The 24,988-nt window shown below is 37.3% G+C and overlaps 2 protein-coding genes across 4 annotated transcripts in view; both read right to left on the bottom strand.

Annotated features, from left to right (window-relative positions):
* The window catches only part of LOC127619996 (whirlin-like), a 129,607-nt gene extending 121,994 nt beyond the window's left edge, over positions 1-7,613 (bottom strand). The window contains exon 1 of the mRNA XM_052093048.1: positions 6,334-7,613. Coding sequence (XP_051949008.1) covers positions 6,334-7,083 — 750 coding nt within the window. The 5' untranslated portion in view covers positions 7,084-7,613. The remainder of the gene's footprint in view (positions 1-6,333) is intronic.
* Positions 7,614-11,303: 3,690 nt separating this feature from the next.
* On the bottom strand, positions 11,304-22,405 carry LOC127629312 (NADPH oxidase activator 1-like). Of its 3 annotated transcripts, XM_052106476.1 has the most exons (15): positions 22,266-22,405; positions 21,680-21,859; positions 21,286-21,368; positions 20,944-21,052; positions 19,281-19,388; positions 18,259-18,318; positions 18,135-18,172; positions 17,887-18,025; positions 17,585-17,653; positions 17,035-17,113; positions 15,999-16,078; positions 14,699-14,853; positions 14,453-14,558; positions 13,908-14,031; positions 11,304-13,799 (listed from the first exon to the last, which is right to left on the bottom strand). In XM_052106476.1, exons 2-15 carry the CDS (start codon positions 21,851-21,853, stop codon positions 13,681-13,683), a joined length of 1,443 nt encoding a protein of 480 aa, XP_051962436.1. In that variant the 5' UTR covers positions 21,854-21,859; positions 22,266-22,405; the 3' UTR covers positions 11,304-13,680. The 3 variants fall into 3 exon arrangements, with proteins under 3 accessions (XP_051962436.1, XP_051962443.1, XP_051962449.1); XM_052106483.1 differs by lacking the exons at positions 21,680-21,859; positions 22,266-22,405 and adding an exon at positions 19,555-19,689 and having other exon boundaries at positions 21,286-21,305; XM_052106489.1 differs by lacking the exons at positions 20,944-21,052; positions 21,286-21,368; positions 21,680-21,859; positions 22,266-22,405 and adding an exon at positions 19,555-19,806.
* Positions 22,406-24,988: the final 2,583 nt, after the last annotated feature.

Genomic DNA, 24,988 nt, shown 5'->3' with positions numbered 1-24,988 from the left:
TACTCAAAAGTATTGCTTGAGGTATTTTATGTCACAGTACGTAAGGAGGAGGAAGGACCCAAATACAGGAATGAGTGAAACAAATTATTTTATTAAACAAAAGAAAAGACACACATGAAACAAAACTCTCAAGTGGGAGAAAACGTATAAGAAAACAAATGGAACAAAACATAACAAACTGAATAACTGATAACTGAATAACAAGATAACTAATGAGACAGAGGGGTAACACACAAACACTGGTCAACAGACATGGGAACAAAATGATCGGACAAACACAAAAGGAAAGGAGCACAATATATACAGGCAATGCACAAGAGAAAACAGGTAAAGACAATCAGCATAACGAGGACTAATATAGGGGTGAGGCCAGAGGGTACAAGGGGGCGGAGTTTGGAGAGCACAGGGCAAACAAAAACACTAGACTAAGCCATGTGCTCATACATAACACAAACTTACACAGACAAACAGACTGGAGGGTGGGGTCTTATGAGTGCTGGTTATTGGACTGAGTAACAGACTGGTAAGTGATGGGTGCTGGCTTCTGGCTTGAGCAACAGAATGGTCAGGACGGTCAATGGTCACAGGGGACTTGAAGGGCTTGTCGACAACCTCAGGGACCTAGATGGGCTCGTCGATAGCCTCTGAGACCTGGACAGGCTCTTCGACGGGCTCTTCGACAGCCTCTGGGACCTGGAAGGGCTTGTTGATATCCTCGGGGAACTGGACAGACTTGATGACTAAGGGAACTGGACAGGATTGGCCTCCGTGGCAAGGAAGCGCTGGCAGCAGCTGGGGAACGGCCTCCATGGCCGGGAGCATTGGCAGCGATTGGGAAACGCCTCCGTGACTGGGAGCGCTGGCAGCGACTGGGGAATGGCCTCTGTTGCTGGTAGCGCTGGCTGTGCTGGGTGGAACAACCTCTGTGGCTGGGAGCGCTGGCAGCAACTGGGGAATGGCTTCTGTAGCCAGTTGCGCTAGCAGCGACAGGGGAACGGGCACCTTACTGGGCTTCCTTCTCCTCCTCCTGGTGGTCGGCAGCATTGCAGTTGGCTGTGGTAAAGGACACTGCCTCCTAATGGTCGACTGCGGGCTACTCAGCCTCAGGTGTAGCTCCATCTCTTCCTTCTCCTATGAGTGATGGGAAGAGTGAAGCACCCACCAACCGTGAGGAGGCATTGCTGTCCTCGGGCTGGGATGAAAAGAGAGAGCCTTCCGGGACACATGCTGAGATCATATAACCTCACTTTAAAGCCAATTTTATGGTCTCAGTAAGACTCCCCTCTTAACCCCCAATAGGAATATAGGATTGATTGGCTTAACCAGGCCTGCCACAAAGATGTCAATGAGACATTCCTGGTTGAAGACCAAACCCAAGGCCAACACTAGAAAATCCAGCGAATACTCCCTCACTGATTGGTTCCCCTGACGGAGACCAAAGAGTTTTTGGGTTTTGGCAGCTCTCTGGAAAACCGGCGAATCTAACAAATAATAATTAAAATATCTAACTAATAAAAACGTATTCCTGCTGGGTCCATCAGTGGTCGGATCGTTATATCATGGTACGCAAGTAGGAAAGAGGACCCAAATACAGGAACGAGTGAAACGAATAAAAATTATTAAACAAAAGAAAAACATGAAACACAAAACTCTCAAGTAGGAGAAAACTTATAAGAAAACAAAATGGAACAAATCATAGAATAACTAGTAAACAAGATAACTAACCACACAGAAGGGTAACACACAAACACTAGGTACAAAAGACACACAGACATGGGAATAAAACAATCCGACAAACACAAGAAGAAAGGGAGCACAATATAGGGAAGGAACAAGAGGAAACAGATGAAGACAATCAACATAACAAGAACTAAACTAGGGGTCAGGACAGAGGGAACGAGGGGGAGGAGTTGTGATAGCACATGAAAAACAAACACTAGACTAAGCCATGTGCTCATACATAACAAACTCATACAGACAAACAACTGGCAAAGACAGAAGGGCAGATAGAGAAGGATCACAACAGTTCATTAGCAAGGAGACGTAGCAAGTAAACATAAAAAAAAAGCCTTAAGCACAACAGTATATACCGTAATAACAGTAATATTTGTTTGTTTCTTACTATTTTTGGACAGCCCACTTAGTCCACATGCTTTTTCTACTAATTCCTTCAGTCTTGTCTTTTCAACATTTCTCGGAAACTACTCTGCTGTGTTTTTATTTAAATGAGCTGTCATATTGTTACATGCCAGTACTGTTAAAAAAATGAATTGACATTTTAACCAGCACATTTGTTTTGTATTGTTTTGGTCACAGATACTATGAAATGTGAATTACTTTGTATCTACGTAATAACATGTTAGACCAAGAATATTCCCCCAAATGTTGCTCGCAGTCAATCTAATAGAGTCATCTGTACAAACAATTTCACATTGACCAATGTTTTTCATTTGCGAGCTCCCAGCATGCATTTAAACATGAATTAATTGATGTTAATAGGCTCATTTCTTGCTGCTTGCTGACTGTATTTATGCTGATGTTTGTTTAGTTTTTTCTTTTTGGTTGTCACAGTTAGATCATTTTTGTCTGGTGATGTTCAGAGGTTTGTCACTATTTTTGAGGGTTGTGTTAAGTGTTGAGGTCTAGTTGTGCCTGAAACAAAGTTTTGCATGTTTTTTCTTGCCTAACAAGATCTGCATTTCTTCAGAGGCATATGTAATAAACTTCATATAAAAGTCACATAAAACATATATGAGAATGAAATAGTGACAAAATAAAAGTTCTTGAATTGTTCATTAAAGGGCACCTATTATGGAATTTTGAAAATTACCTTTCATGTAGTGTGTAACAGATTTAAGTGAACAAAAACATCCTGCAAAGTTTTATATATGAAAGTTCACTGTAAAAAAAAAGTTATTGTCTCTCAAAAGTAGGAGTCGACTCTGAGTCAATGTAATGAATCGATTTTCCAATGAGTCATTTTCCTTTTCGTTGTGACGTCAAGACGAAAAATTATCAAATTGTCCGCGCCCACTCATTGCACGCGCAGACACCAGGGAAAACATCATGTCGACAACAAGACGCTGTGTTCTGAAGTGCATATCAAAAGCGACCTTTTTTTCACTGCCCAGGGACGAGCATGTGAAGAATCAGTGGCTAGAGTTTATATTTACAACTATACCACACAAGTATAGCCCGAAACTTGTGCTGTGTTCGCGTCATTTTAATGACGATTGCTTTACGAACATGAATGCTTTCAAGTGTGGATTCACGAGCCGGTTGATACTGAAGGAAGGATCAGTACCAAGTTTATTTGGATCAGCTTCCTCCGAATCACAACCTGTAAGTACTATTAATAATTGTTGCTTTTATGTGTTTTTTAGCATGCTTAATAAGTATTTGTATGTGTTGTGCAAGTTACGTTCAGCGCAGCTTCTAGGTCTCCAATGTCAATTTTTTTAAAATATGTGAGATGTTTGTCAATGTTATTGGAGTTGTCATAAAGAATAGAGCAATAACTTGTAGTAATGCAGTGCTTTACCAATATGTTTATGCGTTGGGCTAACGCAAACAATAACTGATTGGGTGTTTACCACCGAACTTTGGGCTATGATCGCTAACATAAATCAACTCAAATTCCTTCTCTGATTTTGATTTTTTTAACTTCAAAGCGGTAATGGGCGTTCCGTTTCCGACAATCTCTGCACAGAGTATACCAATCACAACTGACTGGGTCATCTGACCAATCACCGCAGATTAGCGTCACGCAAAGGATTTTTCATTTGGAAAAATGAGTCGTTGAACGAATCATTTGGGAGTCGGCAAATCAGGTAAAAATAAATGCATATTATAAGACAACAAAAGTGTTTTTTGTCATTGCATGCATGTAAAACTGTTGTTGGGGACTCCCAAAACAATATTAGGAACATTTTAAATGCCATAATAGGTGCCCTTTAATAATTTTCTGAACAAAAAAAACTGTAGTTGACTCGACAAGACTTTATTGGCTAAAGAAATTATTTAGCATGTAGTGAACAAACGAAATCAAACTGAGCATTATAGAGGATAATTATTAAGACATTTGATATTTTAACTTTGCTCAACAGTTCCTATTTTACAGTGATTATTGTGGTATCATTGATTTCAGATTACCTGTCTCTAAAGGTAATTAAACAAAGTGTAACTGGTTGGTCACTTTACATGTCAGTCAGACATGCGGGTGGTTCTTAGCCAGATCAAGCTGCAATATGGGCCAGACTTTTAGCCGTTTGTCAAAAGTCTAGCTATGTTAGAGGAACTGAACACATAGAGCTAAAAGCCATGTTTAATGATAACTATGATACTATCATAACAGCTTATTTCAAACCTCTGCCTTACAGTAAATGATACAGCCATGCAAGAGGCTATTCTCACCTCTTCAATCTTAAGAAATATTTAAAATCTGGCATATTTGGGTACACATGGTCAGTTACTTTTCATCCCAACATATGGAACCTGTAATCAAGACTCACTCACTCAATAAATCATCATACACAGATATCAGGCCTTTGAACTACCCTTATAGTTTAATCAACTATATCAAAGTGTTAGTTCAACATGAAGAATGAGCAAATTATTAATTTTCTTTTTATTATGATTTTTTTGTGAATGCACCCTTTCATGTAAAAGAATCTACTGGATACTTATAATTATTGTGAGTGACAGAAAGCATAAACTATTGTGGCAAGCACTTGAGTAACTGATGCAGTACGGAGCAGCCTTGTGCTTTTTTTTTAGCTGTGGATTCAATTCTGATCAGCAGCCAAGATTGCAACATGATTATGATAGGCTGTACAACAAAGCATGGACGATACAAAAGAATGATGCACCTCCCTCAGCAGTTGAAAGTGAATTCTCAAAAAAGCAAACATAGAATGAGTCTGCCCACACAAATAGTGAAAGAGATAGAAAGCCAGAGAGAGCAGAGAGAAAAGTAAGAGTGAGGTGGCTTGCTGTCATTGCTCTTCTCCTGCACACGCTGTTATGTAACTGCTGATTTAACTCTCAAATCTATAACTAAAATTAGAGATGATAATAGATTCCGCCATGGACAATTCTCAGTATGCATGTCTAACTGGACTAACAGTTGATCAAATTGCAATACCCCCAATTCTCTGAGCTCAGCCTGAGACCAGCATCAGCTCCCCATGGTCATTTTTATTCAATTATCTAATTTTATGAAATTACCCTAAGAGGATGTGATAAAATGCCAAGATTAGGGCCATTTGACAGGAAGAGGGCAAATGAGAGGTTTTGGTCATAATGCCAGTTAAGGTTGTGGCATGGGCTATAAGCTATTGCACACCACTGTGCAATCAAGTGGGCAAAATAAATAAAATATTGATTTTGCTAAAGGCAAGCACTTGAGTAACTGATGCAGCCTTGTGCTTTTTTTTTAGCTGTGGATTCAATTCTGATCAGTCTTACTTGGACTCCACTAAAATAATTGCCTGCATGATTTTGACTCTGATACTAAAGCACTTTACGAGATAGCTTCAAGGGGAGGGAAACAGAAAGCAGAAAGAAAAGTCAAGAATTTGACTTAACATATCCATCCATAAGTTGAGATAAATAAAAAAAAAATACTCTTACACATTGGTTCTCAACCTTTTTTAAACCAAGGTGTTCTCATTCACCAAGACATAATTTGCAGGCCCCGATGTGTACATATTCAGAGTAAAATTGAATGAGAGAAGGCGAGTGTGAAATAAAAAATATTTGCACGAGAACTGTGCATTCATGTTGTAGGCCCACATTAGTGTTTTTGCATGTTTTAATGAAGTTCGATTATTTGTTTATAACTCCTTTTTAAGTCATCTTGCGACCTCTCGAAAATTTGCTGAGGCCCCCTTGCTGGATTTCTTGTTTTTATATAAAGCTCAATCCATAACTACACCAAAAAAAAATAAAAATGATAAATTCTGAATTTTTTGAATAAAAAATAATCTGTGTCTATTATTATTTTATTGGTAACACTTAACAATAAGGTTCCTTTAGTTAACATTAGGCATTAGGCATTTATTACTCCTAGTTAATGTTAATGTAAACATATATTAATACATTTTTAAATCAAAAGTATTTGTTAACATTAGTTAATTCACTATGAACTAACAATGAACAATATTATTTTTATTAACTAACATTAACAAAGATTAATCCGTGATGTATACAATATATTATTGTTCATGATACCTAATTAACTAATGTTAACAAATGGAACCTTATTATAACGTGTTACCATTTTTAGTAAACCCACACACACATGCACAGATTAACACATAGATAACAACTCACCTTGACAGCTTCTCCATGGGTGACTCGGTCAAACACCACGTTATTCACTTTCATGATCTGGTCTCCAACTCTCAGGCCCTCTCTCTCAGCGGATGATCCCGGCTCCACCAAAGACACATAGATCCCAACTCCATGCTCTGACCCACCCCGTATGCTGAAGCCCAGGCCTTCGAAGCTCTTGTTACGTTTCAGCGTCACCTGTCGAATTTCATCAGAAGCTTCCTGCATCAACGCCGCACTTGGACAAGGGGCCGCTGGAGCTGTTCCTTCAGCTGGGGTGCTGAAAACGGGACCTGCGCGCACAGATCCTTGGCTGGGACCGGCTTGCTCGAGCTCATGAAGAAAGTGCACTGATGATGCTCCTGCATAGGCATTAGTGTTGCTTATTTCTTCCGAGCACTCGTGTGAGACACTGCTTGCTAGCAGATCCGTTTTCAGATACAGACCTTCCGACGTGTACTGGTCGAACAGCAGCTGATCCGAGCGGGGTATGACCAGGCGCAGCATTGGTAGCAGTTGGCGTTTGTTGGGTGTGTTGAGAATGACTTTGAGAGTTTGCACGAGATCGAAGACATTACGCTTGGCGTGGTAAACGTTGAGACAGTGGATAAACTGCTCCCGTTCGAAGTCGTTGAGCAGCACGTTGAGCGCGTTGTGCAACTTCTTGACGTTAACGGATAACGCGCGGCCACCGGAACCCAGCGAGTTTGTGCCCGACTTGAGGGAAACGCGCTCCAGATCCGTGCTCATTCTCAGAGACCTACGTTCGCTCCTCAAAACCACAGGGGGACTTCACATCAGGAATAAGAAAAACAGCTCTGTCCCTGCCATCTTGTTAGAAACTGAACTGCACCACGATTCGTGCCCACAACCAGGCTCGAGACTGGTCATGCTGAGTTCAAGCTTCGTTTGAGAGCGCTCCCATAATAATAATATCAAATGAACGGTTAATTGGCGTAATACTGTTTCTAAACTTTTGACGCCCAACTACATTTACCGAAAAACACGTAAAGTGATAGTTGTCAACTTTGAATGCTAAATAAGCTATGTATAGCGCAAAAAGTACACCGTTTCTCAGGAGACAAACAAATCCCACCGTAAACGATTTAAGTCCCGCGAGGACTGGATGTCCGTAACAGTGACTTTAATCCTTCTTTTAACACACTGTGCGTGGAAAAACGGCTGGTGACACTCCTCCTATGATGAGAGAAAGCGAAAACCAGAGTTTTGAGCGTTTCAAGTTTGGGCAGTTGACTCGCAGATATCGAGCGCGCGCTTGTTCGGTGCTGCTCGCTACGACTTAGTAGTCCGTAGTGAGATACACACACTCGCGCTCAGGAGGAAATGACGCACGCACGCGAGAGGCGATTCTGTTGCTTAGGAACAAACAACACTGAGTAGCGCATGTGGACAAATTAAACCACATCTTTACTGTGCGTGAGCTATAAGTAATGTATAAGGCTCGCATTGCCATTGTCTTTAATCAATGGACAAATAAGACGTTTTCACAAAGGATTGCGCACTTTTGGGGACATAACTTAGTTTTAGTTCTTGATTGGAAGTTTCTTACAGCCACTTGATCTCACATAGCCCTATATATTCGTGCCATAGAAATATTGTTTCCATGCTATGCGTTTTAGATAGAAGAATATACCACCAGTAGTGGTCTAAATACAACCTTTAACTTTATTCGGATTTACAATGACATTTTCTGTCGGAACACTTTTTAAAAGTGATCTACCTGTCTTTCACATTATAGTGGGAATGGTTAGAACATGGCCATAGCTATTGGGGTAAAAGGTGATAATGATTCTAGGGGCCCCCACAACACATTCTAAAATGTATTGTTGTAATAGGAATGGGGCCCTGACCAATATACAGTCAGGGGGCCCAGAAAACCTTGCTACGTCCCTGGGTTTGAACATTGTTTCACAAAAAAATGGAAGCGTGTGTTGTATATGTGTGTCAGCTGAAACTATCTAATCCCTTCTGTCTAGGGAGAGAGAGTAGTATCACATCTTAAACACAGGTTGGTGTTGTGAGTGTGAAAGGGTCTTTAAAGGAATAGTTCACCCAAAAATGAAAATTCTATAATTATTTACGCACCCTAATGCCATCCCAGATGTGTATGACTGTCTTTCTTCAGCGGAGCACAAATTAAGATTTTTAGAAGATAGAGCTCTGTCAGGTTCTTATAATGGAAGTAAATGGGTGCCAGCACTTTGACAGTGCAAAAGTCATAATTAGGCAGTAATAAAGCAATTCACATGACTCCAGTCGATCAGTGAATGTCTTCTGAAGCAAATCAATAAGTTTGTGTAAAAAATAAATTGATAATTAAAACGTTATTATCTTTTAAAAAGTGCTTCCTGCCAGCAGCTTACGTGAAGCTTGACATAAGCTTGTTGGCGAGTTCACACGAGAATTGGGAAGCAGCTGCTTAATTACAACAGAAGACAAACATCATGCAAGTGCTTCAGTACATTTCAAAAGGCTTCAGAGCCCTGGATGGAAGATTACATTTTTTTAAATTATCGACTTAAACCTATCGATTAGCTTCAGAAGACATTTGTTGATCAATTGGTGTTGTGTGTTGGATTACTTTGTTGCTGCCTAATTATGACTTTTGGACTGTCAAAGTGCTGGCACCCGTGTACTTCCATTATAAGAACCCGAAAGAGCTCTATCTTCTTCTAGAAATCTTAATTTGTGTTCTGCAGAAAAAAAGAGTCATACACATCTGGGATGGCACCAGGGTAAGTGAATAATGAGATAATTTTCATTTTTGGGTGAACTATTCCTTTAAAGGAAGGCTGTGTCTGATGTTGCATCTGGGGCCGGTTGCATAAAACTGTTTTAGACTAGTCTTACTAGTTAGTCGTCTAAAATGCTGGTCTTAATTATTTCTGACAGTTGCATTAAAAACTTAGATCAGTCTAATTAAAGACCAAAATATAAGACAGCACACCTCAGGCTAACTTTTGTTACATTCCATTTTGCCATTGAAAATAACTGTCAGCTGAGCCAGTGGGGGCTATGTTTATGCAACCGGCCCCTGATTAGAAATCCTACATAATTAATACATTCATAGCAGCCTCTGTAGTGTCTTAAATAAAGTGTAATAATCATCCTTATTATTTTGGCTCAGACTATGTTGTCTCAAGTCAAGTCATTTTTATTTGTATAGTACTTTATTCAACACAAATCGTTTTAAGCAGCTTTACACAAAATTTATAACAACAGTGTTTTAGGCCAGACTGTGTATTTCTGTTGCTGTGTAAGCTCAGTAAAAACACATGTGTCATCCTCTAAGCTCATAAAGAGGAATTAGAAAGGCCTGTCAGCAGACATACACAACCTCGTCTCACCAACGTCTTACTGTGAGCTATTAATAAACTCAAATGGACAGACCGTTGCTCCTGTTATGGTTGTATTAACTTAACTATCATCCTTTTCAATACTGTATATCTGCATTGATTAAGTTACATTTCAATTCATCAAGATTTATAGGCATGACAATGGCAAACCTGTGCACCTGTGCTGCATTAGATGCAAGCAGTGGAAATGCTTGTATAATGGGAATTGAGGCAAAATAAGAAAACTGATGTAAAATTACAATAGTGTAAATGGAGTAAACAAGTAATAAACTTGTAACAAACAAAATATCAATATTACAAAAAAATGTATAATATGAAATACAAAATATGAGTAAGTATATCCTCATGCGACCACGCGTACACATGTGTGGATGTTGTAATTTGACTTCACTATATGTAACGCATAATTTAATTGAATTTAAACTGACTGATCTCAGTTTAGGAGAATCTGGGCTGTCAGTAAAGGGTTAAACTTTTGATGTACTGAGTCATGTGACAATACAACATGGCATCAATCACAGTGGAGTTTGTCTTTGGGAGATACACCAACCAAGCTACACCTGGTAAGAAACCTAATTAAGCTTTTATATTGAAACCTGTTTGAGTCAAAATATTACAGTCTCTAGTTTCATCTGATATGCCATTTTTTTAATTTGAGAAATTTATCACAAAATGCCACGCTGCTAAACACGATGTACACTAATTTGTACAATAGCGTAAGGATTCATTAGAAATCCTGCTGTATATTCACTGTGCATTTTCACATTGTGAAAAAATATTTCAGAGGCTTTATATGGAGTTAGGATGAACATACCTTGCATTTCCAATTTTTCTGAGACCAGTCCAGACAGACAGCACACTGGAAGTTAAGTCATTCACTAAATAGGGAGCAAGGAAACAAGGGAGAATCTTATAGCTTTCTTATGAAGTCAAGTACATTCAACCCAAACTTCGAACAAAAGTTCAGTTTCAGGCTGCAGATGATGTTTGAACCACTCAACATTTTTGGCAAACATGAGACATTGGTAGTCAGTATATAGATTCAGAATGTCAAATGTAACATTTTATTTTAACATGGTTGGCAGTGATTGGATGATGTTTGCCATTACCTGTATCTGTAACATTGGGAAGAAGTCAGAGAGCTGGATCTAGGTGCGGCTATGGATTTTAATGAAAAACAACAAGTATGAAATAAAATGTCCACGATGGGAAAACAAGAACAGGACCAAAACAACAAAGGCTACTGCCCAAATATGGGTGGTATAAACACGTACATATTCAACAACTGAAAAAGAACCAGCAAACAACAGGGCATATATATTCAATGGATAATGATTTAATGAAATACAGGTGAGGACACAATCAAGGACAGTTGGCAGTGATGAGGGCAGGGAATTATGGGAAGTGTAGTCAGGGAACAGATGACAGGGGAGAAACACAGGGCAGATAACAGTGAATCGTGATAGTATCAGAATTAATTATGCTAAATTCTGATTGGTAGAGATTTTGTTGCTAAAGTAGAAAATAACATTGTGACGTAAAATTAAAATCAAGTCCAATTTTTATTTGAATAGTTTTTTATTTGTTCTTTTCCCAATACACATTATTCAAAAGCAGCTTTACAATAAATCAGCTGAAATGTCTTGTTACATCTCAAAAACGTGAAAAACCTACACTCCTGGAAAGATAATAAACCATTTGAAAATTGTACCAAATAGCTTGGTATTATTTAAAATTTCCCAACTTAGTCCTACTGTCCACATATGTGGGCATAAAGACTTTGTTCTAGAAATTTTTATTTTGCATGTATATTGCTACTAGTTATAAATCAAAAAGGGAAATGGAAAATGCACATAGCAGTCACGTTTGGGTCTCAGGAGTATATTTGTATTTTTATAAGATAAGAGCAAGTTTACAGAGTAATACAACTGAAGTAAAAAATCAACTTAGAAAGAATATATTAATTTTAAAGTAATAAATGAACAAAAATATTATAGTAAGAGTTTATGTATAAATAAGAGTAAAGATGAAAAATAAAACGAATCATGTTTTATTTTTATTGTTACGTGTTCCAAAAGACTCCCTATATGCTGACATTTCTTTATCATACTTGATCTCCAACCCACTGATTTACAGCTCTTTAAGATGCTGCCATTGGGACAAATGAGTCAAATTCAACGTTAATGTGCAATTACTGCTCCTGGCATTAGGCCGTACTGGCAGAAATTAATGAGCAATTAATGGGTCTAGATGAGAAAGTAGAGACACTCATTGATCTTTATGCATAATAAATGCATTGATAGCATTATACACTTTAGTTTTAAGTCATACTGTACATTAAGTACAGATTCAGTTTTCACACTTATACACACACAACACTCCAAATGGACTTCTCATTCCAGAAATTCAATTAGGTAACTATTATAAGACCACCTTAGTCATACTAAATGCCATATAAAACACAATATATGATTTCCCTTTCTTCCTCTCTGTCTCTCTTTATCTTCCTTTACCTAAATTATCCTACATTTATGTATGAAAGACAGTGAGTGATTTAAGAAGACTGCATGTAATGGGTTTTCAATAATTCATTTGAGTAACTCCTGATCTTGGCTTTAAACAAAGTATTCAAATAGCCAACTACATACCATCTGACACCATTAATTGGCTGTTTTCTGCTTTCCACTTACTGGATAAAGAGTCCATTATAATCTTTTGAGTGAGTTATTGATATACCAAGTAAACAAGTAACATTTACAACAGTGTGTGGTCAGGCCCATTATTTTGTACCACTGTTATCTGCAGTATACTGAGACCCAAGTACAGTTCACTTACTTCCCCTATAAAAACGCAAATGTTGTTTTCACTTTGAAAAATGTTAAGCAGTATAACTCTCTGACACTTATACAACACCAATTACAACAGCTAATAAACAAAACACACTATTTTCACTCTTTAAATAAAAACAGGAACATAAGGTACGAGGGAAGAATTGATCTGTAAATGTAGAGTTAGGATGAGGTATGGCTTTAATTATTGACCAAATGTTTAATGGGAACTAAGGGAAAAGTGCATCACACAGGGGGATGCCAAGCCTATAATTACTGCAATATAAAAGAGCAGAAGGTTTGTATGCTGCAGTGTCATGCCCCAGTGCCCAGTCTGACAGAGCACACCACACCATTAAACACTGCATTACAGATACTTCACTGAGGTGTATTCAGCTTTCTATACAGGAGAAGGGTGATTTAAATGCCATTTTATATGTGACCATATCTGACCAAGTCTGAAATAAAATATGCCAGCGGAATATATTGTATGGCTGTGATGTATGTTAAATAATTTTTCTCTTTAGCACTGCTGTTCAGTTTATGTATGATAGATAAAATTCAGTCGGAGGTTAAGAGGAAGTGGGTGGTAATGATGTAAACCAGAGTTGGCATCCCATGGCATGCCAAAACACTATTTAAAACTCCCAATTTTTTTGTGGGATCTCTGAAAGTACCCAAAAGTCCCTTTTCTATTAATACTAAATGAACTAGCTCTGCAAAGAGAGTCAAAAGACTCCTGTTGGCTTTTAATTTACAAAGAATTCAGTCATTCCGATACCATTATAAAGTATTTTTCACTTTAGACAGCTTAAATTCCCAACTGCTATTTCTTTCCAGTTAAGAGCACTTAAAGAGAGTAGCTGTAATCTCTTTAAGAAAAGAGAAGAGTACACATTATTGATACTGTAAACCAAGGAAAAGGTAATAATGGGAGATTTGGATCAGGAAAACATAAGGGAGAAACAAAAGTATCTTATCAGCTTCCTTACCATCAAACTGATATTTAATGACTTCATTTAATATGATTTAATCTGCTTAAACCAATGTTCAAAAGTTATTTTTCACTTTCAGGCACACTCCGGAATCACTTCACTTCAGCAGAAATGCCTTCTGATAAATACTGTCATTCATTTAAACAGTTATAAGCCCAACTGTTTATGCCCAACTGTACTATTGCTGTCTGTATCCCGATGAGCAAAACTTCGGGGGAAGATGCCAATATTTCCAGCAGTGTGGCCTTCTAACCACTCCTCATTCACTGTAAAATGGAGAAAAACACATTCCTTGCACAAACAATGGAAAAATATAAACATTTATAGGCAAAGTTAAAATGTAAATAATAAAACAATTATTTGTCTTATCATACCTTCACTGAGAATATCAATAGTGTCCCCTTCACTGAATTCCAGATCCTCTGGGCCTTGTGCAAAATAGTCATACAGTGCCACCATCTGATAGAGAATGGTCCTGTTGGCTAGAGGGTCCTCAGTCTTAGGGGAGATGGAATGACAGGAGGTAATGAACACTGGACTATTGCCAAATATTACTAAATTGTTGGAACATCTGTACCAAATTAAGAAATAGCTAAATTGGTATAACATCTGTACTTAAAGGTGAAGTATGCAATTCCTGCATTATTAGTGTCACCAAACAAAAGTACATATTATGATTTTATCACTGTTTCAAAATTTTAGCCACAACACATAAACAATATGCATGTTAACATGATTTTAATAATCGCTTACTTACCTTTTCTTTGTAATGTTGTAGACAATTTTACACCTTCGTTACAACTTAATGCCAACAAACTCTAAAACGTATAGTTTTCAAATAAAAATTATGAAATTAAAAATAGAAATTATTATCCTTCACTGAGTAGTGTCATTCAAAGTTGGCAATTAGTTAGGTTACCTGACACCAAATTGTGGCACGTCCTGTTTCAGCCACGTCCTCAAGGCTATCTAGTCCATCATCTCCATCCAATGGTGTCAGTACTGTGGTACCATGCTTCCTGTGTCTGTGAGAAGAAGTAGCATGCTTTAAGGTTGGTGTGAAGAATTGTACAATGAAAAAATTTACCTACTCTTACAAACTTTATTACTGTGAATTTATGGCAACTAAAAGCATGTTGGCCAGGCAGCAGGTCTGCAATATTACCTGAGGCGAATGATCGTTGCCGGCTGTCCTAATTTCTGAGCGATTTTCTCTTGCAGTTCCCAAAGTGGAGTTTCTAAAGGGACATTCAGAGCAATGGTGTATTTGTAGTGCACTTTGACAATGACTGGTCCAGGCTCCGGGTGTGAAATTGGGGCCTGAGAAATGTTGGTCACATTTTTGGTTAATGTTAAGATAACTGAGATATACACTCACTGAGCACATTATTAGGAACAATATGGTCCTAATAAAGCACTTGACATGGTCTTCTGCTGTTGTAGACATTCTGCATTGACCTCTCTCATCAACAAGGCATTTCCATCCGCAGAACTGCCGCTCACTGGATGTTTTTTGTTTTGGCACCATTCTGAGTGAACTAGAGACTGTTGTGCATGACAGTCCCACAAGATAAGCAGTTATCAAAATACTCAAACAGCCTGTCTGGAACCAACAATCATGCCACAGTCGAAAACAATGAATCACATTTTTTCCCCATTCTGATGGTTTATTAACTGAAGCTCCTGACCAGTATCTGCATGATTTAATGCATTGCACTGGTGTAACACGATTGGCTGATTAGACAATCGCATGAATAAGTAGGTGTACAAGTGTTCAGTGAGTGTACAGTGCACATGCTCAGGTCACTGTAAAAAGATGTTCTCTGATTTAGAAGTATAATTTCTAAAAAATTCAAATTTCAAAAAGTTTTTCCATTTTCAAAATTCCCCGTTTTCCAATTACAAAGTCCTAGCATGTGCACAAGGTATTTGCATACTCATTTATAAGAAAGTTTGTCACAAGGTAATCAGGTCTCTCTGCCAGGCAGTGGTTTCAAACAGTCCTCTTAAAAATTATATGAGCGTTCCTTTCCTCCCCTGGGTGTATTTGTTACTGAATCAAGGCCAAATCAAAGGTCTGCTGCCTCAACACTCCACTCCACTTCATCTCTGAGTCACAAAACTCATTTTATCTCACACAAAAGATCAGTCATGATGGCCACTGCATTAATCATGCTCTGCTTCTATTTCTATCTCCATAACACTGTCAGAAATATTAGCTTTCAGGCTTTCCATATTGAACTGGGAGATCACTTTGGAGAGATATATAAAAGAGTACAGAGCACACAAACATACTCTAGACTGTGAAAACATGCTCTAATTAATTAGTAGAATGTTTGAAAGACAATTCCTGGCAAAAACTGCATGTGTGGGTTTAAGACATCACTGGAGTTTCTGTTTTAAAGGGATGACTGCGTTTACCTGCCAAAAGGTCAGCATTCTTTCAAGTGCGTTTTATTACTCACCTGCTGGGTATGGACGCGGGTGGAGTTGCTGTTCATTGGAGGAGTTGTGTGGGTAGCATTGGCATTGAAAGAGCGCAACTCTACAGGAGAAAGGATTAAACTGACATCACTTCAGAATACAAGAATAATGAAACACCAACACAAATCTTTTATTTTTAAATGCATTTTGCTTTCATTAATATGACAGTTGGAGGAAACCTATGAAAGATATGAATGTACAGAACAAGCCATTTTAGCAGCTTAGTTTCAATAATAGGTATTTTTTCACTGGGGTGGAAGTTTTGCATTATGAATGTTTTCCACATGATATTACCCCTTTACATTAGACACTGCCACTGCATTTTAATAATAGCATATATCAAACACCAGGGAAGAATTATTTTCAGAAATATAGAATATATGTTTTCTTTCATAATAATTATGTTATCTACTAACAAGCAATTCCAGTTTAAATGTATCGGTAATATTTTACAATAAGGTTCAATTTGTTAACATTAGTTTACAACATTAGTTAACATGTACTAACAATGAACAATGCTTAAGCATTTAATAATCTTATTTAATGTTAATTTCAACATATAGTAATACATTTTTAAAATCAAATGTTGTATTTTTTAACATTAGTTAATGCACAATGAACTAACAATTGTATTTGTATTAACTAACATTAACAAAGATTCATAAATTATGTAAAAAAAAAAAAAATTCCAGATGTGTATGACTTCCTACTGATGAACACAAACATTTTAATTACTATTATACTGCCTTTATGTGCTTTTTGGAGCTTCAAAATTGTGGCCATCATTCACTTGCACTGTGAGAACCTACAGAGCTAAGATATTCTTCTAAATATCTTTGTTTGTGCACAGCAGAAGAAAATAAGTTATTCACATCTGGGATGGCATTAAGGTGAGTAAATGAAGAGATAATTTTTTTGGTGAAATAACTCTTTAACTAATGTAAACGAATGGAATCTTATTGTAAAGTGTTACCAATGTTTCTGTGTTATTGTCAAAATTTAAAAAATTTACAATACTTGTTGGAGGTTGAAATGGACCTTGGGGTCGATTCGGGGGTTTTAAGTCTGGTGGGTTTGGGATGCCATTGGCCAGTTCCTTCCAAGGAAAATACAGAGAAAAGCAGTCAGTGTTCTACTACCTAAAACAACTTTAATTTAGTTATTGAACAGAAGCTCAAAGCCATAATTCTTTGTAATATTTGCACAGAAGAAAATGTGTATCCCTTTTCTTGATTAATGATCAAGTCTCTGGCAAAAGGTGCAACAAGAAGCGATAACCTTTTAAACTATTTTTATATTCATGGTAGCTTTCTCATTTCCTTGCAACTACATTTAAAGTGGTAAAGTGTGCTGAGGCAATGCTTAGTCTCTGCCAAGCCTTTCTGTTTTGCAGAGTGTGCTAGCAAATTTTAAGATAGCATATAAAGGGCTCTTAAACCTGTCTGCATTCATACAATTCATGCATTAAACAGCAAGCTCAACACATTTAAGAAAAAATCTGGAGAAGTCTTGAAAAATAAACACTCATAAAGCACATACTGAAACAAAGATGCAATGGGACACTTACAATTCGCTTGTTTTTACCCTTATTTTTCTTGCCCCTTGCATCAAGCAGGTACTTGGGAACCAGACCTCTCTGACATGTTAAAAGAAACAAAGGAGAGATATGCTGTGGGTTATTCTAGATTCTGAAAATAGCTTTTAATCACACACTGACATTATTACTCAAGCTGCCTGTGTGAGCGTATGAAACATAATTGGACACTATTGTCATAATGAGGGACAAACATTCAGTGTGCCTTCACAATCATAACAACAAAATCAGGCTCAGTAATGTGTCATATCATTCTAGAAGGGAAGAGCCCCCACCTTTCCATCATATATGACTATTGCCAGTCCATCTCTGTCCTCATCACCATACACAAACACTTCTTTTCCAACAGGCACTGTTAGCTCCCCTGGCCCTTTTGCCACATATGCACTCTTCGTTATCATGTAACGGGAGTCCCTATACAACAACATACGACTTAATGAGATATGCTCTTTTTTTTTTTTATCTCAATTCGTGAAGCCAGATTTGTTACAGTCCGAAACATTTCTGAATATTGTACACTTACTGGCCTTCTTCTATCTTTGGCTCATAGTACCCTGGTTTCTGCAGGAAGATACATAATCAGTGCGGTCTAGTCAGGAACCAAAGCCAGTGCAGAAATGTGGGATAAAATATGATAGCAATTGAACCTGTGGTCTGAGAGGATCAAACCCTCTGAAGTCATCATTTGGAATCAAAGAAGTGATGACCTGGAAAAAATAATAGAAAATAAAGAGGAGTGAAATTGTCTTTGATTTCTTCTATTGTGCTTCTAGTGTATTTGTGATTAATAGTGTACATAGGAAAGTTTATCTAAAAGCAAGTTGCCTGTACATTTTAGAATGTTCTTATTACTAAACCATAACTTTAAGAATAGAGTGAACAAAATAAAATAAATCTGCATTCATAATTGGGAAGAGTTTTAGTTCATAATGTACATACTATATATTATATTCAAATTAAACAAATATGTTTATTTTGTCTCAAAATGTGCAAATTTTCTCTATAGAACTGAAAGAGAGGTTTAGTTTTAAAGGGAAAGTTCAACAAAAAAAAATGTATTCTCTCATTATTTACTCACCCTCATCCTACTGGCCCAGAAGAGACAATATGCATGAATATTGTGAATCGCCAAAAACAATAGAAGAATGTTAAAGTGAAAGTGGAGTAAAAAGGGACTTAAATAATTATCTGTTTCTCACCCACATTTATCATATTGCTTGAGAAGACATTGATTTAACCTCTGGAATCTTATGTATAATGTTTTGCTTTTGGAGTTTCAAAGTTTTGGTCACCATTCACTTGCAATGTATGGACCAACAGAGCTGAGAAATTCCTCTAAAAATCTTTCAGAAGTAGAAAGAAAGTAATACACATCTGGGATGGCATGAGGGTGAGTAAATTATGAGATAATTTTCATTTTTGGTTGGACTATCCCTTTAAGACACTGGTTGTTGTACAACTACGGAGAGCATTCACTTAAACATTCACAGTTTGCCTTTTTTTAATGTTCTGTATATATGTCACCATATTTACAGTCATTTGTCTTTAATATTTAATTTTGAGAACAAGTTACTTGTTTCACCACTACTTTTGCTTTCAAATGTTGTGTTACACAGTAGTTTAATTTCAAATAGCTAATGATAAAATGTAGAGTAAAGATGTGAGTCACCTTGGCTTCACCCAGAAAGTCCCTTGGCTTCAGCTGCTCTACCTCCTGCTTCCTGGGACGAAACACTTTACCCTCTGGAACTAGAAGAGGTGCCATAACCTCTCTCCTCTAGTGCAAATATGGACAAAAACATGAACTATACATTAACCAAAACATAAACTATTGACAATATACTGTAGCAATATACTGTGTTTAAAATGTGAGTAAAATGTGATGCATTATTTGTAAAATGGAAAATCAAAAGCTATTGTTGGATGTATTTTGTTTTTCTTACAGAAACAGTTTCTAAAGCCATGTCTATAAGGTTTACCCGCCCTCCTCCTCTCTCCTATGATGCAGCCAGCAAGATGTCCCTTGCTTTGTCCCATTGCTGCAGTTTAGAGTGGACTGCTGCTGTGTTATATAGGACCTGGCAACATACACCGATCAGCCACAACATTAAAACCATCTACCTAATATTGTGTAGGTTCCACTCGTGCCACCAAAACAGTGCCAAACTGCATCTCAGAACAGCATTCTGAGATGCTATTCTTCTCACCACAATTGTACAGAGCAGTTATCTGAGTTTCCGTAGACTTTGACAGTTCAAACCAGTCTGGCTATTCTCTTTTAACTTCTCTCATCAACAAGGTGTTTCCATCCACAGAAATGCTGCTCACTGGATGTTTTTTTGTTTTTGGCATCATTCTGAGTAAATTCAAGAGACTGTTGAGTGTGAAACTCGCAGGAGATCAGCAGTTACAGAAATACTCAAATCAGCCTATCTGGCATCATCAATCATCCATGCAATTATCTAATCAGCCAATCGTGTGGCAGCTGTGCAGTGCATAAATTCATTAGATATGGGTCAGGAGCTTCAGTTAATGTTCCCATCAACCATCAGAATGGGGAAAAGATGTGATCTCAGTAATTTCAAGCATGGCATGATTGTTGGTGCCAGAAAGGCTGTTTTGAGTATTTCTGTAAGTGCAGATCTCCTGGGATATTCACACACAACATTCTCTAGAATATACTCTGAATGGTGAAAACATTCAGTGGCAGAAATGCCTTGTTGATGAGAGAGATAAACAGAGAATGGCCAGACTGGTTTGAAATGACAAAGTCTACAGTAACTCAAATAAAGTAACTGCTCTGTACAGTTGTGGTGAGAAGAATAACATCCTAGAATGCTATTGTACATAGTAAATTGTATGAGACATACCTGCATATTTTTGCTTTGTGATCTTTAATTAAGACCCCCTACGTCTTATGAAGAGCTTACTTGCGCTCGTTGTGCATTGACTGTGCGGGAAGTTCTATAAAGTGTGCTGACAAACCTTTCTTTTTATGCCAGTCCACATTTGGGAATAGAAATGTTGCTTCACCTGTTCAGGCTAAACTCAGTTTAAAATGACAACTGAGGAATGCTGCTTATGTCTTATCTTCTTTCAGCCTGGCATTTGGCATTGCATAACTGTGGAGCTTTTTATCTCGGCCCTCAAAAAGGCCTTGAGATATTTATCTATGCAAGTGTTTGATAGAACATGGAAAAATAGAGAATGCTAACAACTTCCTGGCTTAAAATAAAATGTTACTAAATGCCCAGACATTCTGCTTTAATACTTTTATAAATGGTTATGTTTTACCTATTTGCACATATGGATTTAAATACATATGTTCTCACCTGCCAACTGTACATTTTATATCGTAGACCCAGCTGTTTGTAGTCAATGACAGGGTTTTCCCTCATGTATTTCTGAGCCCATATGCAATCAGACAATGCCTCCTCTAGTCTAGGGTTAGAAAAAAATTAGATAATGAGAGAAACAAAGAAGCAATATCAGATGAAAGCATTATTTTTAAACGGTCCAAAATTTGACATTTAAACAAAAGAATTCCATGTTAAGATGTTTCTGTTGTGACATGCTGTGGCGTATGCACCAGACAGACTGGTCTATTCCTTTACAAAGGGTTTAGGTGACACTCTATGTAAACAGTTAGAACATATTAATGGGAGTATTTTTACCTGTTTGCAATCATATGAACTGCAGCCCTCTGAAAAAATCCAACAGCAAAACACGGATCCTTTGCAATTACCCGGTCTAATGCCTAAAACGTAAGTTTTGACATTGACAAACATCACAATTTTCACCCTTTTATCCAACTTACAATGTAGGAATCATGACAGTTGATGACACAACATCAACTGAATAAAAGCAGTTACTTTAGATGTTACCACATGAAGCAAATGTTTTGTTAACATTTCATTTTCAGTGAAGAATGTTTATTCTATGATCAATTTATTAACCAAATGATGGCTCTCTACAGGAAATGCGGTATATGTTTAACAACTACAGGATCAGGTTAGAGCAAGCTCTGTACTGTTTCTACACAGTTAATTGTCAAAACGTGTTTTATACCTTGATTGCCAGGTCCAACTGACCCAGAGCAATGTGTGCCGAAGCAACCACAAACAGAGTTCGACAGTTGTGATCAGTGATCTGGTTGAGCTTGGAGAGAGCATCGTGCCAGTGATGGCTGTCTATCGCCTTCACTGCTTCATCCCACAGCCTGATCAGCTCTATGTACAGCATGGCTCTCTAGAGCAATGAGGACCAGATGTTATTTTTTATACATCAACTTGATAAACCTAAATGTATTCAAAAGAGACTTTATACTGAGCTGTACTGATAGTTTGGTCAATAATTCCTTGGTGTTCACCTGGCGGAGAACCTCACCTAGTCCCTCAACACCAGCTCTATCACCAAGAAAGCCCAGCAGCGTGTACTGTACTAACTGTATATGGTTGAAATGACAATAAAAACCATTTGACTTGACTTGACTTGACTTGAATAATAACTGTGATTAGTCACTTGGAGCGATAACACAACACGGCAGAATCTGACAGCTGTCTGCATGTACAGGTGAGACTAGCTATGCAAGTTCTTTTTAGACAATAACAACATTAGTACAACAACCAATACTAATACAACAGCTAATACTTACCACTGTGCAGAAACAGACAGAGATAAGTCAGGAACTTGGATTGCTTTCTGGAAATGATCAACCATAGATTTGAGATGAACAGGTGTAAGCATGAACTTTCTCACAGGGAAGTGATATTTGTAGTGTGACACACAGCTGTGGTTCCTGCCCACTCACCAAGCCAGCAGGAAGTCTTGTATTCATGGGAGGGAGACAATGCAGAGTCTCCAGCACAATAGTGTCATACATTGTAAAGTGTGTGAATTTCACTACAAGGACACATGTGCACCTGACTATTGGATTTCGTCTGACCTTTCTGGAAAGGTGTAGAAACAGAAAAGAGAGAGAGGGGGGGGAAATTCCATTATTATTTCATAGTACATTAAGGTGACCAGGTCACTGAAATTTCATGTTACTTATTAAAAAAGGGGACAATCCGTATTTTATGTATTTTGACCATGGTGAATGTGGTAATGTGCTGAACTATGCACTAATAAGAAATTATTTTGGTTTAACTTAAAAAGTAAGTGACCTGGTTTGCCTTCAAATTTGGAGTTCATTTAAAATAAAATTTTATTATAAAATAAAATAAATAATAATTTGAATAAAAAGATATAGTAAATAACAGTTAGAGGAATTATTATAATTTATTTAATTTTACATTATATCAGTGCATTGCCATTGTGCCATCCGTATGTTATCTGAACACATTAGTGAATCTAAGATGATTTGGCAAAAAATATAAAGTTAACAATGGAAATAATTTTTACAGTGTGGTGTATCATGCTCTGTTGAATACTGTAGCCTTTGTCTTAATAAACTTTATACACGGAAGTAAAGATCATCATTTAAGTGTTCTAATAATAATAATTGTTATCATGCTATATTACCTAACTGTTTACGTACTCATATGGACCTGCTTTTCTTAATTACCACCTTTTATTTGGATAGCCTTTTGCATTATGGTGCTCTTTTTCAGCCAATTGTTTCCCTGCAATGTGCAATGTAATCTATGCTGTGATGTACTGACTTACTGTACATTTCTTTTTCAGATATTTTATTATACATTTGTATTTATTTTTCCATCTTATTAATGTCACATTCTTCTTTGAAATTTATTTTAGGTATTTGTTAAAACAACACATGAGCAAATATGTGAGAATGTGCTTCCTTTAGTCACCTTTAGACACTGATTAAAGATACAATTATTGATTTAATTTGTTCATCTGTGGGATTAATTTGAATACATTAACCAGAAAGTGTTTGTGTTGTCTGTGCGGGAATTCCAGCATTATGAAGGCCAAACTTTCAATACAATCCAGCATCGAATTCAGAACCTAAAAAGTTATAACAATATAACAAAAATAGCTAGTATGTGCCTTACCTTGAAGTTTATAATAATGATGACCAGGGACGAGCACAGACATTTTGAGGGGCAAGGGCTCAAGTGAAAAAAAGGGCACTTCTCATAATTACGTATATTTTTTTTACTTTTTTTAAACAAAAAAGTATATATATTAACACAACTCTGACTTCCTTTTTAAAAAATGTATTTAAAAATTTAATTAATTTTATCTTCCTCAAACTCATGCAATTGTTTCTTTTTCAAAAGATGTCTACAAAATAATCAGTTCACACAGAAACCATGGTCTCCTTAGTATTCAATTTTTAAAAAACATTTATTAGGCTTCAAAAAATAAAACAGCTTTTAATTTAAGTGAACTTCAAACAATCCTCATATAAACCCATAATAAATGTCATATTTACCTGTGCCCTTCCTGTCTAACAGGTAGGACATATACAGAATTGAATAAAGTTATCAGACAGTCTGCGCTGCATAAATTATAAATTATATATAGACTAATCCTTATTAAAGCTACGCAAGGTCTTTAGTCAAGAGCAGTGAGTAATTTTCTCTGTTCCCTTTGTTCTTTGATTAACTTTACTGACAGAAAGCTTTATTGGATGCTGGCCCTTTAAGAGCAGCCGTTGCTGAGACGCGGATCTCACACGCGCCTCATTCTCTCACAGCTCTTTATGTCCATCATAAGACTGCTCTTATGTTATGAAGATACTTGACAAACGACATTTTGGCATAATTGTGTGTGTTATTGTTCGTTCAAGAGCGAAAGAGAACTGTATTCTTGCGCGCGGTCTGTGTATGTGTAACGGTCCTCTTTGGATCAGTCTCACTATGTTGTGTATGTGGAGCGGCATCTGCACATGGGGAAACCAAGCTGAATCAGGACAAGCATGTCGACATCACGGACAGAGACATAAACAGCCCTACACAACGCACATTAAGTCAGATGGAGGAATAGCATTAAAAGCCATAAAACTAATGACTCACTCGACGCCAAACAAAAGGCATTCATCTCTAATTTACATCACAACAAAAATACAGTAAAATAAAATATTGTGTGAAGGGCTTTAGAGCATTTTGGCTAATATTGTCTCTGCAGTGTTTAACATGCGACTTACCACAGCAGTTATCAGAAGTTCTGCTGTGGATTACCCAGAAATCGTTATTTTTAGCGCCACAGTGCAATGTGAAAATGACGCCAGCAGAGGGCGCTGTCCCCATTTATGCAGCAATTTAAAAGAACCCATATACAACCCGTTACATACACCCCCTAAATTTCTGCTAAATCAGGGAAGCGCATCCAAAAACAGAGAAAACAGAAGAAAGAAGAGAAAAAAAATTGGATTACATTGAGCGCTACTGCGTAATAGTCAGTTACAAA

This window comes from Xyrauchen texanus, chromosome 3 (assembly GCF_025860055.1).
Source record: "Xyrauchen texanus isolate HMW12.3.18 chromosome 3, RBS_HiC_50CHRs, whole genome shotgun sequence".
Lineage (NCBI taxonomy): Eukaryota > Metazoa > Chordata > Actinopteri > Cypriniformes > Catostomidae > Xyrauchen > Xyrauchen texanus.
Note: the sequence above shows the minus strand (reverse complement) of the source record. Positions and strands in the feature narration are given on the sequence as shown.

Bases quoted from the DNA above. Each gene is read 5' to 3' on its own strand.
- LOC127629312 (XM_052106476.1), bottom strand. From the start codon at position 21,853: ATGCTGTACATAGAGCTGATCAGGCTGTGGGATGAAGCAGTGAAGGCG. The intron at 18,173-18,258 runs GTTCAATTGCTA...ATCTTCCTGCAG, and splicing joins TTGATCCTCTCAGACCACAG to AAACCAGGGTACTATGAGCC. The intron at 17,114-17,584 runs GTAAGTGTCCCA...TTTCCTTGGAAG, and splicing joins AGGGTAAAAACAAGCGAATT to GAACTGGCCAATGGCATCCC.